This window comes from Eleginops maclovinus, chromosome 3 (assembly GCF_036324505.1).
Source record: "Eleginops maclovinus isolate JMC-PN-2008 ecotype Puerto Natales chromosome 3, JC_Emac_rtc_rv5, whole genome shotgun sequence".
Taxonomy (NCBI): Eukaryota; Metazoa; Chordata; class Actinopteri; order Perciformes; family Eleginopidae; genus Eleginops; species Eleginops maclovinus.
The window spans coordinates 22,771,186-22,789,290 of NC_086351.1; the positions used below are offsets into that span (position 1 = coordinate 22,771,186).

General features: G+C 40.5%; 1 protein-coding gene across 1 annotated transcript; it reads right to left on the minus strand.

The window, feature by feature from the left end:
• Positions 1-6,153: 6,153 nt before the first annotated feature.
• On the minus strand, positions 6,154-13,782 carry lyplal1 (lysophospholipase like 1). Its single transcript, XM_063878693.1, has 5 exons — positions 13,660-13,782; positions 12,543-12,642; positions 12,098-12,267; positions 7,199-7,314; positions 6,154-6,459 (listed from the first exon to the last, which is right to left on the minus strand). The coding sequence occupies exons 1-5, from the start codon at positions 13,742-13,744 to the stop codon at positions 6,220-6,222; spliced, it is 711 nt and encodes a 236-aa protein (XP_063734763.1). The 5' UTR covers positions 13,745-13,782; the 3' UTR covers positions 6,154-6,219.
• Positions 13,783-18,105: the final 4,323 nt, after the last annotated feature.

Genomic DNA, 18,105 nt, shown 5'->3' on the forward strand with positions numbered 1-18,105 from the left:
TTACAGAAATTAAAAGACTAGAAATAAACAATTCAAATGTAAACATCTCAATAGAAATAAAATAGCATTAAAGAAGTAGAAAATATACATGTTGGAACACAAATGTACACAAAATATAAAACAGGATATTATATATATATTAAGTGTGAAAGGACCGGTGCTGCTGTAATGTTCACAGGGACAGATGTGATTGAAGAGCATGACACAGAACCAGGACATCCCACCCAGTCTCACGATATCTAGCAGTTAGGCAGGCAGCAATTAAAATAAAATATAATATAATAGGCATGCAGAAAAGGGCTCAGAACCAGGCAAGCCATCAAATGGGCAAACAAGTGCAATCAGGGAGCAGGCAGGAAGCTACAAGTCCAAAACAAGGCAGGTAGGGTCAGAACCGGGCTGAACCGGTAACTGGCAGATACGACCGTGAACCGCTTTCGAGCTTGGCAAAACACACAACACAGTCTGGCAGGGGACAACTAAGAGTGAGGGGGTATAAACTGTGGGGCTAATGAGGGAATGAGTAGCAGGTGAGGGGAAGGGCTGATTGCAAGAACTTGGAGGAGGGCGGAATCTGAACTGACAGGAATGTTATTGATATGAAAAACCAGAAACAACTGTGGCAGCTGCAGCACAGGCAGTGTGAGAAAACATAAAACGTTTTTTGAACATTAAAAGATGAAAACATGTCACAGTTGAAACACCATGAACAAATATGAACCTGAAAATGTTCTCTTTATAATGCAAATCCCAAACCTTTGAATCCACCTGCCCTACACGACCAGGGTGACAGCCTCAATCCACTCCTTCAAAAAAGGAAATATTTATAGACACATCATCATATAGAGGCATCAAGTTTAATCAGTTGCCATACATCAGAACATGTTAACCAACATGTTGGAAATCAAATCCTGGTTCTCATCTAACTTTGTCGAACTAAACAGTGATAAAACCGAGGTTATTTTAGTTGGCTCCAAGTCCACTCTGGCCAAAACTGACAAATTCTTCCTTACCATTGACAACTCCACAGTCCCCCCCCCCTCCCCCCAAGTTAAGAGTCTGGGTGTCATCCTTGATAGCACCCTATCTTTTGAAGTTCACATCAACAACATTACTCGATCTGCCTACTTCCACCTCTGCAATATTAACCGTCTCCACCCGTCACTCACACCCAACAGCACCGCCATTCTCATCCACGCCCTCGTTACATCCCGTATTGATTATTGGAACTCCATCCTCTCCGGTCTTCCTCAAAAATCTCTGCGTAAGCTCCAACTGGTCCAAAACTCAGCCGCCCGTATCATCATCAGAACTCCTTCCATGGATCCTATCACTCCAGTTCTTCAACAACTCCATTGGCTCCCCGTTAAATACCGCATCGACTTTAACATTTTGCTCCTCACCTTCAAGGCCCTTCACACTCTTGCACCTCCACATCTCTCTGAACTCCTTCACACCTACACCCCTCTCGTGCTCTCCGATCCTCCTCTGCCTTTCAACTCACTGTACCTTCTGCCCGCTTGACCACCATGGGGTCAAGAGCCTTCAGCCACTCTACCCCTCGTCTCTGGAACCCTCTCCTACAAGCAATTTGCAATATAGACACACTCTCAACCTTCAAATCCTGCCTGAAAACCCACCTTTTTAAACTGGCCTATTCAGTGCCATAATTACTATGAACTGATTGTTGCTTTTAAGTCTTTGTTTTCAATAGTAGTCTCCAATTACTGTTTGACCTTCTTTGTTGATTGTTTTTATTTATGCTCTGTAAGGTGTCCTTGAGAGCTTTGAAAGGCGCCCATAAATAAAATGTATTATTATTATTATTATTATTATTATTATTATTGTTATTATTATTATTATTATTGTTATTATTATTATTGTTATTATTATTATTATTATTATTATTATTATTATTATTATTATTATTATTATTATTATTAACCAGTCCTGCTTCTCTCCCAGACAGAGGTTGGGCAGCAAAGAGGAGACTGTTCACTTCACACAGAAACTGCATTTTGGGTAAACATATTGGAATCAGAAACAAAAATCCTATATTTGTCCTGCAAAAAGACTAAAGTCAAACGTGTGGTTAAAGTGGCAAGCACACATTAAGAAAATAAGAATGATGTTTGTTTGCGGCCCCTGGTGTTAAGCATCTAAATGTAGCCTCCAAGGGCAGACAGGCCAAACCAACTCGTGGTCAAAGAGTTTTTATTTTTCAATTTCTGACGTCACTAGTGACTCTATGGTGCTTGGCCATGGTAGCCACAGACAGCGGGGTACGTATGAACGAAGTGCAGTTTGTAGTCCAGTGACATCCACTTTTATTATAGAATCACACATCAAAAGGCGTATTTTAAAACCAAGTAACTGCAGCTCTATGCTGAGCACTACAAAACAAGACACAAGTCTGTGTGTGTTTTCTTTCAGGAAATAGTGTGCCTGTCCATGCTTTTACATTATTGTGGGTTTGTGTGAGTTAAACACATTGGTCCACACAGTTACGGGTTAATGTGTCCAAAAAAAGGTGCTCTGCTCTTTACATGAAGATGCCTCCATGTGTGTCAGCCAGTCAGAACTTGAGCTATATTTTAAAGAGTTCATTAGACTTGGGGGTTCATCAAAAAAGTTTGTGGGCAACACGAGAGCCACACAGGGGACACTCCTGTCACTATTTTTGTTTTACTTCCGCTTATGTTGGCTGCAGAAGGAGGATGAGTCCAGATGCGATGGTTGGAGGCATTTGTAGGCTAAGATTCTGTAGCCTTGCAAACGAGCCTAACATTATTGTATGCAGGTAATCAAAGCCAATGCAGAAGGTCGCTACCAATAGTGCTACCTCGGTTAGCACTTTTCTTTTATTTAGGTAGGGCTCGACAGGCATGTTGTCGACTCCAAATGTGGTCTGGTGGATCCAATCATATTTTGATTGCAATGCATTCCAGATCACTTTACACCTGAATCAACATGGTTTTTACCAACCGCAATACCATTCAAATATAGGGTCGAGGTTCGCTATGGCAAACTTGCCTCTGATATAACTTGCCATCACAAATCTTCAAACCAGCTGCATCTCCTTACTGAGAATAAAAAAGAGAAAGAACAATAACTGGCAAGATATCATTATCTTTAAAAACGTATGTAATATAATGTATAATGATAGGTGGAGCTGAACTCTCGCTTCACACAATTTTTATTTAGAATTGGATTTAAAGGCTTATTTTCAATGTAATATTAAATGGAGACCAATTTCATTTTATGTATGATGAAAACTAAAATATATGGAAGCTTTGGGATGTGTCACACCCTGCACCACTCAGAGGAATCATGATAGGACCTGACTTAAGCTTCACTACAGACCTTAATATTTTCACAGTCCTTACCCAATCAGCTCTTATCATCCACACAATGAGTAAAGACCTGATACAGCGATCGTACCGCCAGTCTGTGATCTTTATTGAGGAGGTGTGGTCAGATGAGCAATCTGGAATCCGTCAACACTTCGGCTCCCTTGGCCAGGAATTCCTTCTGCAGCACGGCCACTCTGGAGCCACTCCACATGGAAAGTACCGCACAGTGGAAACTCGGAGCCAAAAAAATCTCAGACTTTGCAGTCCGCAACTCTTCCAGATTAGCATTCCTTCCCCCTGACACATCGGCAGAAGAGCGCATCATCATCTGACCAACAGGGGACGCACTACTGGCATTGGGACCCTGGTGCTGGGGGGGGGCCTGCCCCTGAAAAGTAGGAATCAAGCATTGGGCAATAACTACAGCTGAGGCACTTAATACCCAAACACAAGAGGTACCTCATAAAATTGTAAATGAAAAACAATGAAGGATGTTTTCTGTCACATTGACTCCATCCATTCCCATTATTGCATCACAAAAGGCCCGGACAGATACAGCCGTGGTTCCACTCAGTCAGTGAGGGGCCGAGGAGTGAAGTGGCGGGGGCTGAGGGATGAAGAGGCGGTTTCCACTTCTTCAATGGGGGGTGTAGTGTGGGAGGGTTGCTGCTGGCGACTCAACAGTAGCATTCTTTCACACGTAGCTGGAAGTAATCAGCGGCGGAGGCTAGAACCAAACTCTGAGCTCCTTCTGTTTGCTTTGGCTCCACCAACGTTCTCTTCCCCCGGCCTCCACCTCCTCATGCAAGGGCCCCAGTTGAGCCCACCTCCTCATCCTGCCTCTTATACCTCGCCATCTATCCATCCACACCAATACACTCCAAATGATCTCAACATTGTTGCCTAACCATAGTGCAGCTGATTCTCACGTTTCCTTCCTCTCTGCAGGAGGTCGGACAGAAGAGTGTGAAAAAACAGAGAGAAAGAACAATTCAATGTGTGGGTTAGAAGACTTTGCAGATGATTTGTCAGGCGATTCTCTTTTCTAGGATCGACCGTTTCTACCCACCGTTTGAAGGAAGAAAGAATTCTCCCCCACACTGGAACACATCATCTGTCTCAGAACCTGAACCCATCATTCAGGCACATACTACAGGGATAAGACAGAGGCTATAGCTAAACGCTTCCTTGCTTTTACAACTACTGATAGCAAGAACACAGGTTCTTTGGAGATACATCAGAAATACTTCCCTGAATCAAGTAGAAGTAGAATAGGAGGATGAAACCCTCTTTATTGTCACATACATGCACACAGCAGAGCACACAGTGAAATGTGTCCTCTGCATTTAAGTCATCCTTGTACTAGGAGCAGTGGCGGGCCATGTGTGATTGACAGCTGAGGTGTTTGCTTACTGTAGTTTACAACTTAAGGGGGCCACGTTCTGTAAACAATGAGTTAACGATGGTATTCACGCACAAAAGAAAAAGTAGCAGCAGTCAAATGAGGGGTTCAGCAATGAGTCCTTAAAGCCGGAAATGAGTTAGCATTTTAAAGCCTTCACTTCCCTTTAGCAAAGATTGCGTCTTTTCCGTCAAAATCCTGAAATAAGTTCTGTGGTTAAAACAAGCTGAAGAGTGTTTCACGGTTTGTTCTACGTCATAAAATATGACAGTGAACACCCCCTTGTGATTGTACGGAACTTCTAACTGCATAAAATGGCAGTTGCTAACAAACAAGTGACAAAAGCCCTTAGCTTAGTGGTGGTGAAGCACAGCTATGCGACCGTGATGTGGTTTGATAGCCTAGCGTTAGCTTTTTACTTTTGCTGATTGCATTTTGTTTTTTAAACATGAAGTGGTGTTATGTGGACATAATCCTGCTGGCCAAAATGTGTGTTTACCACAGTGTTTATTTTCTGGACTGAAATCCAATGGGAAAACCCACTACTTTTTGTCTAGGGACATGTTGTTGATGCTAACATCTGGGTCAGCCTACTAAACTACGTCATCAATGCACCACTCTATTTTGCTTTATCAGGTTCCTGAACATTTTTTTCAAACCTGAACTCATCACACACATACTACAGGGATAAACAGAGACTGTAACTTAAAGCTTTCTTGCTGATGGGGAAAACAGAAGGTTGCACAAGTCTAAAAATCCCAATTGAATGAAAATGGCCTCATTGGCACTATAAACGCTAGAGTTTTGGACCGTCACTTTATATGTTGGAATGTGGATGTAGTAATACCTGTTTCATTGCAGCAAGACGCAATGCTTGTGCCCTTGTGCACTGCCTCAAGCATGTTCACTCAGATTGCATATCACTATCTTTTACATCCAAGCATCATAATAAAGAAGATTTTCATATTAGTTTCTTATTATCAGTCAACTGAAGAAGAAGGGTTCTTTGGAGATACATAAAGGTCTTCACTTGATCTTCATAAAAGAGGTCTTGAAATAACCTGTTATATGTGCAACTATTTAAATAAGTTTACTTTCAAAACTTTCCAAGGGCTCAAGTGATTCAATGTAAAACTCACCAATCATAGCAAGGCATATTCTTAACCTCCCCAGGTGGCAGTTGTTCTGTTTTTTATTAGCTTCAATGAATAACTCAGGAAAATGACTGTAAGCAGGTACAACCTCCATATTCAGTACCTGCAACCTGAGAAGAAATGCTTAATACACTCTCTGCTCTTCATATACCCACATAAAACCCAATTTCATGTTGAATAACCACTCCTTAGGTCACTCTATATGAGTTACACATTAAATATATTATATAGAAACACGGCAAACTTAAAGAAAAAAAAACCTTTATTGACAAAATAACAAATTCTGTGAGAAAAAAAGAGGTAGGGTGATTCAGGAGGAGGTGATGGGGGGAATCCTTTTGAGGATCCAGCCTCTCAGCAGCTCCATCTCGGGCGTGGACAGCTGGTGGTGCAGGCCTGGGAAGGAGTGGAAGGTGGTGGCCATGCCAGCCTCCTTCAGCAGCACAGAGGTATCCTCCCCCCATTGATGGAGCACCAGGTCATCCTTGGTTCCATGGCACTGGAACAACTCAGGGAGGGGGAGTTGTGCTTGGTGGTGCTCCTCCACTGCCTTCACAGTAAGAAGAAATACGCGTTATGAATATTATTAATTTCATTCATTAAAACACGCTCAGTCTTAAAGGTGCATGACCATAATCATTATTACATGATTAATGGTCATGGTTGGGATGGATTATTGATTGCAAACAAATATTGTGTGCAGCTGAGATACATTTGAAATGCAAGCGTCTCCACAGAACCAAACATTTGCTCATTATTCCAAAGATTTTAAGTACTTTCTGTCTACTTTCTTTGGTTAACACAAACTGAATATATTTTCATGGTTAGATCTACGACATAACATATAACAGTAAATACTCCACTCGTGAATGTCTGAAGCTCTTAAGTGACAACATTAGATTGGTAAAGGTCATCCCGCCGAGACATGTCCGCCCTTAGCTTAGTGGTGGTGATTTGCAGCCAGTTTGTTCGTAGCCTTACATTAGCTTTTTACTTCTGCCTGTTGCAGTGACGCTTTCAAATAAATCACAAAGTGGTTTTAATATTCAGAGATTTTTTTGTGCTGAATAAAACGTGTTAATTATCATAAACCTTTGTTTGCCACAAAGCTTATTTTCTTCAATATGCCGAAATCCAAAGAGGAAATCCCATTACTTTTTGTGGAGTGAGCTCTTCCGGCCTACAAAAATCCGTCATCACTGCACCACTCTATAGTTTATGAATTCACGAGTTATACATGTTACAATTCATTCCTTTGATTTTACACAAACTGATGGCTGGAGATGTACCTGATAAGCAGCAGAGTCTTTGTTGAGGAAGCTAGAAAGTGCAAAAACTCCCGCTATATCAGAGTGGTACCGACACGCCAGGTGGAGCGCCATGGCTCCGCCCATCGAGAACCCCCCTTTGATTTGGGACAAAAAGAGAAAAGATCATCAGCCAGGAACATTAAGATAATTCTGGGGTTTTTTTTATGGAACAGTAAATATGAGTATGATATAAAAAGTCATAAACATATTCATCTCCACACAAGTAGCAGGCTCTAAGTGAGGGCGCTTCTTGCAGTCTGAGGTGGTGAATCCTTCACTTTAAGAAAAACATTTAGATGGATCGTACTCCTCAGTTCCACATCATCAGTTTTATTTTTGCCTTAGTATATGCAGCCAGTTTCATGAGTCTGTCCTTAATCTCACACATCTGGGTACATCTGGGCACACTGTGCACATCTGGGAAAGTGTGCAAGTACCCATCATCCTGTCAGAGAGTCGAGGAACGAGGGGAGAGTGAAAACAGAGCGGGAGGAACAGATGAAGAGCGGAGAGGTGGAATTCACAGGTCTCGCCCAACAAGTCAAATCAAACTGACATGCAGCGATCTGAGGGATGGATTAGGGAACTAACCGGTGTGTGTGTACGTGTGTGTTTGCTTGTCCACACCTATTCAAGTAAAGCAATGTGATTCAAATGATGAGCTGCTGCTGCCAATTAAAAACAGACGGAAGGAAATTCAACAAAACCTAAGGGAGAGGGCCACATAATGACACAATAACTGCAGATATAAAAATGTAGTAGTTTAGAATGTAATATGGTGTCCATTTAACTCTGAAAAAATACATTTCTATTGAAACTATAGCCTACCCTTTATATTTATTTAGTTTGAAGGGTTTTTTATTCCACTGTTACCTTCTCTGTTTGGTTATCCCCCATTTTTATGAGCCTGGCATTTCTTGTGAGTTTCACATGTGTCGCTTCAAATCGTATTCATCTCCATGCGAGATAATAAAACAAAAATGTCTCAGAAACTCTGTGGGAACCCGATCCACCGGCCACACCCATAAGTACATCTTGTGTTGATTGCTCTACATCTGAAACAGTGTCATGATCCGTGTTTCCTATCTGTCATGTCTTTGTGTTGTCTTTTATTTTGAAATGTTTTCCCCACTTCGTGTCACTTGTTAAGCTTCACTTCCTGTCTGCGTTTCCCTCCTGTGCCTGATTGTGTCATTGTGTTCACCTGTTGCCCCTGTGTTTCTCCTCCCCCTTCCAGCTGTCTCTCGTACCCATGTGTATTTAGTCCCTGTTTCCCTTTTGTCTGTTGTTCGGTCATCGTCATTTCTTCCCTGATCCCTTCCATGTTACCTGCCTGTTCCTGTCGCCCTTCATGTCTGGAGCTAAGTGTTTTTCATGTCCTGTGTTCCCCTTGCTTCGTGTTTTCATCAACAGCTTTTGAATAAAGCTCGCTTTTTGTTTTTGACCCTTACCTGCTTCCCCTTGATTTACTGCACTTGGGTCCTGTTTCCCCAACACTGACAAACAGCTAATGATGATAGCCCTGTCTTGCTTTCTAGACCACCATTGGATAAAAGAAAAGTTTCGACTTTCTGAGCGACTGTCAATCAAATGCAGGACATCGTCTCAATTTTTGGGACACGGGAAAAATGATAAAAATGCACATGTGGTCACCCCAAATGTACAGCATGATTTCAAGCACAGAAAATTCAAATTCTAAAAAGGATTCCCATTTCAGTCATCAGTGGCGTCAAAGAAATGTCTTATTCCGGGTGATGGGTTTATGTCTTTGTCTGATTTCAAACATAAGGCTAAGAAACCAAATAATTAACATTTAACTATTTTTTAATAAAGAGAAAAGATCAATATTTATTTTTTGCCTTTGCCAGTGATATTGCGACTTTTTTAGATTGCTGCTGGCAATGTGTGGTGGAGTGAACTGAGATCCTGTTCACCCTGTTCCTCCGCTTACAAAACTGACAGTAACATAAAAAAAAGGAAGACAGGTGACCAAAAACAGTTCATCAAGAGAGGATTACTCCAATAGTTGTTGCCGTCAGTCCGGACCAACGCGGTGATCCCTAGCCATGCCACTAGCTACCTAACAATACTGTGGAATGGAGCTTCCCTTTATGTAAATATTACAGATTTATATATTTATGGATTTTTGTTCCTTCACTGCTTTAACAATATAGACTGGAAGAACATGGATGAGGAATATTCTGGTCGGTCTGTCTCAAAAATCAACTTAAAATGTTATAACTTAAAAAAAATAGACCAAAAAAAGTTAGAAATCTGAATTTTTGAAATAAACCGCATGATCCGCCAAAAATATGTACATGTACATTTTTGTTTTATCATAATTCTTTCATTGTTCATTTGTTTCTTTACATATCTGAATAACAGTGGTGAACCGCCAGGGCCTTCAAGGTATTCAGAGAATTCCAAAAATGTAATTAATTATACAAATAAAATGTAATACAATTAAATAAATGAGAATCGTATGTGTTGTTGATCTGTAATATTTCAGTGTTAGGTTGATTTCTTTGTCTTTCTCGGTCCACGCGCTACGCATTTGAGTGGTTTAGTGTTAGAAAAGAAATCCAATCAGATGATTTTCTGGGTCTCTGGGAAGAATATCCTTCAACCAGGGTTAGGGTTAGGGGTCTACAGAATGTCCAGTTGTGATAGACACGGTTCGCCACTGCTGAATATAGAAGTTAATAGACTTAAGAAGTAAAGAGCCCCCCCTCCACACTCTCCACAATAAAAATCTCCACACAGCCGACCTCCTCAAAAACCTTTTCCATGGAAACTTGTGGCGATTGTCAGTGCGTGGGATGGGTGGTGGTGGGAGTGGGGGGCGGGGGTTTTCTGGGTACATGCCGAGTGACTCCACTGAGTATTTATAGTTCATGACAAAATGTTATGATTTAGTAAGATAATATTTCAGCAGCTTCCCAGGAGCATGTGTTTTTTCACTCACTTTTCTCTGGAGTCCATTCTTTCATGCACCCCCCCCCCCCCCACCCCGCCACTCCACAGTGTTCCTGTACAGTTCTATATTCCAGGGCTGCTGGGGGGGGGGGGGGGGGGGGGAGTTCACCCTTTTCCCAACGCTCTCAGCGGTTTCCTCTTTCATGTGCAGCCTTCACTGGCGGACATTAAACCCTTGATGGCCTCCCATAAGTTTCCTGTGGGAACTCTTACCTTGCCTCAGCCGTAATGTTTTTAGTACTTGATACCGGTGCTTTCACTCCGTTGTTATTTATACGAAGAACTTGATAAGCAGAATATTTGAGGCAAAGAGCTTTTCACGACCTGAGAACCCCCACCCTGAAACCCTTTTTATTCTCTGCTGGCAGCAAATGAAAGAACATGGTAACCTGATGAAGTGCATTCTTTATTTTATATCATGACAGAGGGAGTGAGGAACAGCTAGGCTGTGTGTGTGTGTGTGTGTGTGTGTGTGTGTGTGTGTGTGTGTGTGTGTGTGTGTGTGTGTGTGTGTGTGTGGGAGAAATAAAGGATCCAGTGAGAGAGCCAGCAGAGACTGTGAGGATGCTCTCTGTTAGTCTCCCACTCCCTCACTGAGAGCAGCTCACTTTTATTTAAGATGGTAAGTTGTTATTGTGTTTCTGTATTCAAGCACAGGTCAGTTAGCCTAGCTTAGCATAAAGACTGGAAGCAGGTGGAATTAGCTAGACTTACTATGTCGGCGGTTCAAAAATACATCTGCCAACACCTGATGCTCTAGCTCATTGATTAACATTGTATAGTGTTTAAGACATGCAGAAACGCAGTACTAAATTGGCACCGGTACCTGATTGGTCAGAACCGAAATACCAAATAGCTGCAAGACAAACGGAAGCACTATCTGTAAATCCGTAAAGAGAGATCTCGATTTCACCAAGGGAATACAATTTTTACAAACAAAAAGTGTTGAATGATGAATTGATTATGTTTTTTGGGCTGGGCTCAAAAATACAGTGAATATCTAGAATCTATGTTCTTTTTAGATGTTTTTGGGGGGGTTTTATGTCATTTTCTTTACTTCTGACTGAGTAGCTCAAGGACTAGAATTATACAATTCTTACGGCAAAAGAACACATTGATATATACTGTCATCGAAAAGCAGTATCAGTATCTGATTTGGTATCAATAAAATACTTACAGTTCCCATCCCTACCTATGAACAGAATTAACCACATCAGTTGTTGATCCTGATATTGTCACTCGAAATGACAATGCTAAAAAATAAGCAGGTTAGAGCTATACTCACCATCTCTATTTAGCATGGCAGCAATCAACATTCGACAACTAAAACTGAACACAGAGTACAGGCTGATCGGGAGGATGGCAGGTATTTGGTAATGAACGATTGATTGTGCTAAATCAAAGATAGTTATTACAATCCATTCTAAGGGGAACACAATAATGGTGATTAAAGGCAGCAGTAGCTCAATATGTAGCAACTTGATTGGGAACTTTAGGGGTGCTGGTTCAGGTCGTGATCATGTATGAATTTGTTCTGACTACTTGCATAAACAAACAGAAGAGAAAAAATAAATAAATTGGCCATCTTGGATTAAAAAAGAGGTTGTTGTTATTCTTTCATTCCATTCTTTTTAGAGACAGGTCCTACAGTTAAAAGCGTTTAGTAACCAGTTTATTTATTGTATTCTGGTTGTTGTGCTGAGTCCTAAAGGACAAGTAGCTCATGGTGTGTGAGCACAATTTGTTCATCAAGAAAAAGTTTGGGATTGTATCTTAAAAGCACCATTTCTACATTTCTGAGTACTCATCAAACTGGTGACACAACGTTTTGAAAAGCTTCAGTCGTGGTAAATGATACAAATTAAACTTGTAGCAGAAGAAAAGTAAAAACCAAATCCATACCGATGACAATTCTGTGTTTGGGGATCCCGGCGTTGACCTCGCCCTGAATGATTAACCCCAGAGAGTTGCACATGTCGTCTATGGACTCTCGGTCCTCAGGGCAGTCCCTCGAGATCTTGTGACGGTCAAACCAGACAGTAGACAGAGCCCCTCGCATGGGGGTGTACGGCCTGATGGCATCAAAATAAGGGTCAGTGTTATGTTACATGGAAGCATCTTTATTACAGGCTTATTTATATAAATAATGCATTAAGAATAATACATATACAGAAATGTGACAATCAAAACTTGTATTTCCTCAATAATGTTCAAACTACTAAGACCTTTTGAAAAAACAGCCACATTACCGTTCAAAGACAAAACGCTTGAACTTACATTATCCAATGTAATTGATGAAGTAAAGAAAAAAAACATGGATAATTGATTTAGTCTAATCTAGACGTACCGAGCTGGAGCTGTGGGGTAAATGATTCTGATGTGGTTGAAGGTCAAATCCGGCTCCGTCACGTCTCGGACCCAGGCTCTGAGCCCCCGTCCCGTGTCGCCTGCACATTAGAATGAAACAAAATTATAGAACAAAAAATGCTCGCCAGTTAACTTGACCATATGGAATCCATCATGGCTAATTTTAAAGCATTTACTTGTGCTAAACAAGCATGTGTTTTGCAATTCACTGCAGCTGAAGACAAGCATCTCCATTAGAGTTTTGGGTACTTAATATTAAAACACACAGACTGAAGCTTGGATTAGGTGCTATGTGTGAACATGGCTAACACCTCAAGTATATTAAAATAGGAAAGATCATTGTATATCAGTTATGTATTGCTTGTGTAAACAATCATTTAGTTTAGGTATAGTTTAAGGTTTCTTGTTGTTAAGAGTAGAATTACTACATAAAAATAAAATAATTTAATCAAATGAATAACTGCAGGATAATGGGATGAATGACATAACAATAATACCACCCTATTCACTGTCAATACCCAATAGATATTGAAAATGCATGTTAAACGTTTGGAGGGAATTTAGCTTTAACATGTGTAGATGACTTGTCATGTTGGAGAATGTAAAAATAACTGTTTTCCAAATGATGGGAATGTCTTCATTTTAAAACTTTGAGCAATAATGAACCACATCCAAAAAGGCTGCACGAGGAAACAGTTGTGGCTCTGAGTGTCATGTTTTATTTTATTCAGGTGTTACCTTGATATTGTGTGTTCACTGTGTGTATTAACTTGTTAGGCTCACTGTTTGTTATTATGTATGCAGTGTAGGTATTTTCTGGTCCGTTAAGACGGTACAGAAGGAAGATTCCGGAAGTGGGTCAGCATGTCGGTTCTGAAAGCAAGCAGTATATAACCTCTGTATCCATATCAACTCCAACGTTACCGAATCTTTTTAAACTTGAGTTCACTGTCGCAGTATGATTCACCCTGAGCTCTCCTACCGTGTCCGACACACAACAACAGCTACACAGAGCAGTTTAAAGCTTTTTTATAAATGAACAATCGGAGCATAATATCCCAAAGAGTCACTGAGGTGTAAAACAGAGAGTTGAGCACCTGAGCCGTGCAGGAAGATAACCGAGGCGGTGTGTTTCCCCGCCGAAGACACCGCACACTTCTGAAGCTTCTGTACTGCAGCCATGACACTGAGGGAAATCTCGCGAGAGTGACAGAGCAGGGCTAAAGTCTCGCGAGAGACCTTACCAAAACCTTGGATGGAAGTGGTTGCTAGAAGAACTGAATCATTTTGGAATTTTTCTACGGACTATTAAAAACATTTATTCCAAATTTCAAATACAAATATTTTAACTTAGAGATTTTATTTTCAAAAAATGGCATCTGGTCTAAATAATAAAAATATCTATTGTTCAGGCATCAAGTAATGAAAAGCAGGTTTATACACCAACATACGTGATCAAGCTGAGAAGTCAATATGTTTTCAGTCGTTTAAAGAATAAAACAAACGTGTTATTTTACTCGAACCCAAACCTGTGAACAATAAAACCAGATAAACTGATAATAAGGCAGTGGTCTCACAGCCAAACTAAATATTATTTTGTGAACACATACTCACTGCTGGTATTATCTTGATAAATAACGCCTGTTTTCCAGCAGTGTGTCATACACTGTGCAGTGATTGAATGGAATGTCTGGACGTATATCAGTGTAAACCCATGCGAGGGCCTTATCTTGCATAAACTTCTGCTGAGAGGACTGAACCCCCCCTTAATGATGCTGAGAGTAGAGTTCTGCTTAATAAGGCCTGAAACTAATATGGTCACTGTGTCCAATCATTTGAAATTATATTTGTATTATTTCATTATATATAAATAAAATACCATATTTTAATTGTTGCGTATTGTAAAAGGAACATGCATTACTTGTAAAAAACTGATGTTCATTGATTCAAAACCATTCTCACTAGGGCCAAAACTAAGCTGTTAAAATGTTATACAAATATTATGAGGCTTTTTAAGACCAAGTTTTCAATTGTTTTCCTTTTCTTCAGTTTTGAAATGTAGCACCACAGTTACATTTTACAGTACTCATGAGCCTTCAGAGCAATTTAATGAAGGCTTGCTTTGCTCACATGCTCGATATGCCAATAATCCTATGCAAACACAAGTTTACTTTTACAACACTTTCGTTTGATTGATTTTCTGTCCAGGGAAACGTACAAGTTGTTGTGTTGTTCCAATGAAAAAGCCAGGGAATCTTTCTTTTTTCTAAGGAAAGGATACATCAGTAGGTGATAGATGTATGGGGTGTCTGGGTGTTGTCTGATAAGATGACATTTAGGATGGCAGCAGCTCTGGGGTCCTTACAATGGGAGTTAATTCCACACAACAGAGAAGAGTCTAAGATGAGCATCAACATGGAGAGTGTAGGTGGAGAAATTTTAAAAGAATACCAGCTACAACAGGGAGCCAGTGCAGTACACAAAGAAGCTTCTGGAAAACATAGGGTGGTCGAACACTGGACAGGAACAGCAAGCCCGAGCTGTAGTCAGAATGTAAAATACACTGAGGTCACGGTGAAAATACCCCCAAAAAAGTTTTTGTTACAGATGTGTCTTCCAATAGTCTAACTTCTTGTTTCAGAGCTTTATCTGCAGGTATGGAATTCTGGTGGAGAAAACAAAATCCCTTTTTATGTACTAAGACATTTTATTTTGTAGCACACTTTCAAGTATTTAGTGTTGTTGAATCTTGTATTGGAGGCTACTTGTAGATGCCTGCTTATATGCCGTTAACCAAGCATCTGGCAGACATGGCTTCTCCATCAGCTGTATGCTGCTGCTCAGCATTGACAGCTGGTCATTTCTTTAGACCTCCCAGTTTAAACATAACATTACAAAATATGGTGCTGGTAATAGATGGTACAGTGTGCCCCTCAAAGCCATGCATATGTTGCATTTTCTAATCATTGCTGTGTTTTTTTCACTCGCTAAATCTATGTCATCTAATTAAACCTAAATCTAGCAAGCCTTTACTTCTTTCATAAATGAGGTAAGGCTCGGTGAGGTTAGGTGAGGTTGATGTGATAAGAGTAATGTGTTGTTGAAACAGATGAAACATTGCCTTGACCTTTGGCAAGACGTCCATTATTTAAGAATACTGAATAAAAGCAGCCAAGTGTTTATCTAACAGAGGATACGTAAAAGATCAAGTTCAGTTCCACCTTTGCACTAATTACTCAGGTATTCAGCCCTAAAGCTGACTTGTTACTATAAACTGGAACATGTATGTTTATACGAATTTATAAAACATATGCAGGAGTACTGACATAAGCCAATATGTGTGAAACAGGTATTAACCCTCCTGTCGTGTTCGTTTCTCCCCCTTTACTTTAGTGTTCCTGGTCAAATTTGACCGGTTTGTTTTAACTGCTCTAACAAAAACCATTAATCATCACAACATTTTATTTAACTCCCTTTTAAGCTGTGAACAATGTCTCAGACTACTGGTTGACATGAATACCTCAACAATAGATACTGAAAATGTCTTCCAAAATTAACATGGTGGTTGATTTGTAGGTTTGTACTATCTGATGGATCACCCGTTCATTTCCTATGGCGGTCATTTTTGACGAGGAACAATTCAACATTCGATGAAAATGGTAATCACAAATGTTCAAATGCCTATTGTTGAGGATATCATGAGACCTTGTGGAAATCAAATGTAAAACACAATATTTATGATGAATGAAAGTAGTAAATCGGTCAGATTTGACCTGAACACGACAGGGGGGTCAAGTACATTAACCACAACTAAAAGCCAGGGTTATAATAAGGCAAGACTAATTAGCTCCTTGAAATACTGTGCAATAATCACCATCATCTTCATCAATCATCCTTTTTATAATGTCTGAACACCTTACAGTACATATGTGTGTAAGTTTCTGCTCATCATTTTTTAGTCATACTTACTTACATTTTTCTAGTAAAACTAATCTATGCATTTCTTTAATTTACTAATATATTAGCTTATTGTGTTATTGCAAGCTTCTTTTTTTTTTACCTGCTATGCAACTTTTGCGGTAACAAATGTAAATGTCCCTGCTATGGGAATAATGAAGGAATTCTGATTCTGATTATACTATTCTTTGATGTAAAGATTTAGTACTCTAATGTTCTGTATACTTGTCCATATAAGCCATACGGATATTACTTAATTAAGGACAGCATGTGATTGATTGGCACATAAAAAGTATACACTTTTAGTTTAAATGAAGTATTCTTGAATACACACATTTTTAGTAAGGGTTATTATGCTGGAGGCTTCAGCACAGGACCCACACAGTAACTGACTGAAACGCTTTTTCACTCGGTGTTTCTCTGATTTCCACATCACTAAATGTGGGCTCAGCGGTACCTGTCTTCACCCCCCCCCCCCCCCATGCAGTGTATCATTGCTGACCTCAGTATCCTGCTTCAACCTACACTGCAGTATGCAGCCTTGGCCGCTCTCTTTCAGCTTTTATGGCTTCACATCAAAGCACCCCTCCGGCAGCCTTGCCAGAGAAAGACACATAACTCAACCAACATGAAAGTGTTAGTAGTGTACACTTTTTATGGACACAAAGGGTAAAGATGATGAATCTTTAAACGCTGGTAAATAGGGGGACAAAACCATGGCAGTTGGCCCAGTTTGCGGTGTGCACTCAGCTGCTTTAACCTCCCTTACAGGACATCTCATCTGTTCTGTATGTGATCTGTGATTCCTCTTACCTACAGCATCGGAGCAGAAGTTTTGGATTTACAGGAATGCTCACAAGAAGCCAAGGAATTTTCTGGCAATATCGTTTTGTTCTCAGGCCTGACTTTGATGTGGATGGATGTATCTCCTCTCTTTCTCTCACTGAAACAATTAGAAGCATACATGTCAGAACAAAGGTCAACAGGGACAGCACATGATACAGAACAGTCTCACAAAGTCGGCCCAATGAAACAGCTCGATCTGTCCCAAAAGCATAATTGATAAATAACTTGAACTCGTCTTACCTATGAGTAGTCCCTTGTCTGCTCTCAGAACATCTCATTCTCAGTACCTCTCTGCTGCTTCTGTGGAAGTCGCCCAACTGCTGCTGCTGCATAAAGGGGTGGAGATGGTTTAATGGCCTCAAAACACTGGTCCAGGGAATATTTTACCCGCCACCTCAAAACAGTTGAGGTTGATGTGGTGTAGAGAAAGCTGATCCAAGGCCAGAACTCAGGGGCAAATTTCTCTCCCAAGGGTGTTGAGGAAGCACCTGCTATCCCCCGGCCTCTGATTTAAACCACAATACAGTGCTTCTGTAGCGGGCCCAACTTCACATTGGTTTCCATTACACAGGAAAGAAAAAAGGCAGTGTTTTTTAAGCTGCAAGACACTCATGCCAACTCAACTTCCAAGAATATTTTTGGAAAATAAAGAGTGAGAGCTCTGGTCATCATTATGCACGGCACAGTCTCTGCTAGCTTTGGTTTTGGATGGTGGGACAGCCTCTGGAATGGATCTTTGC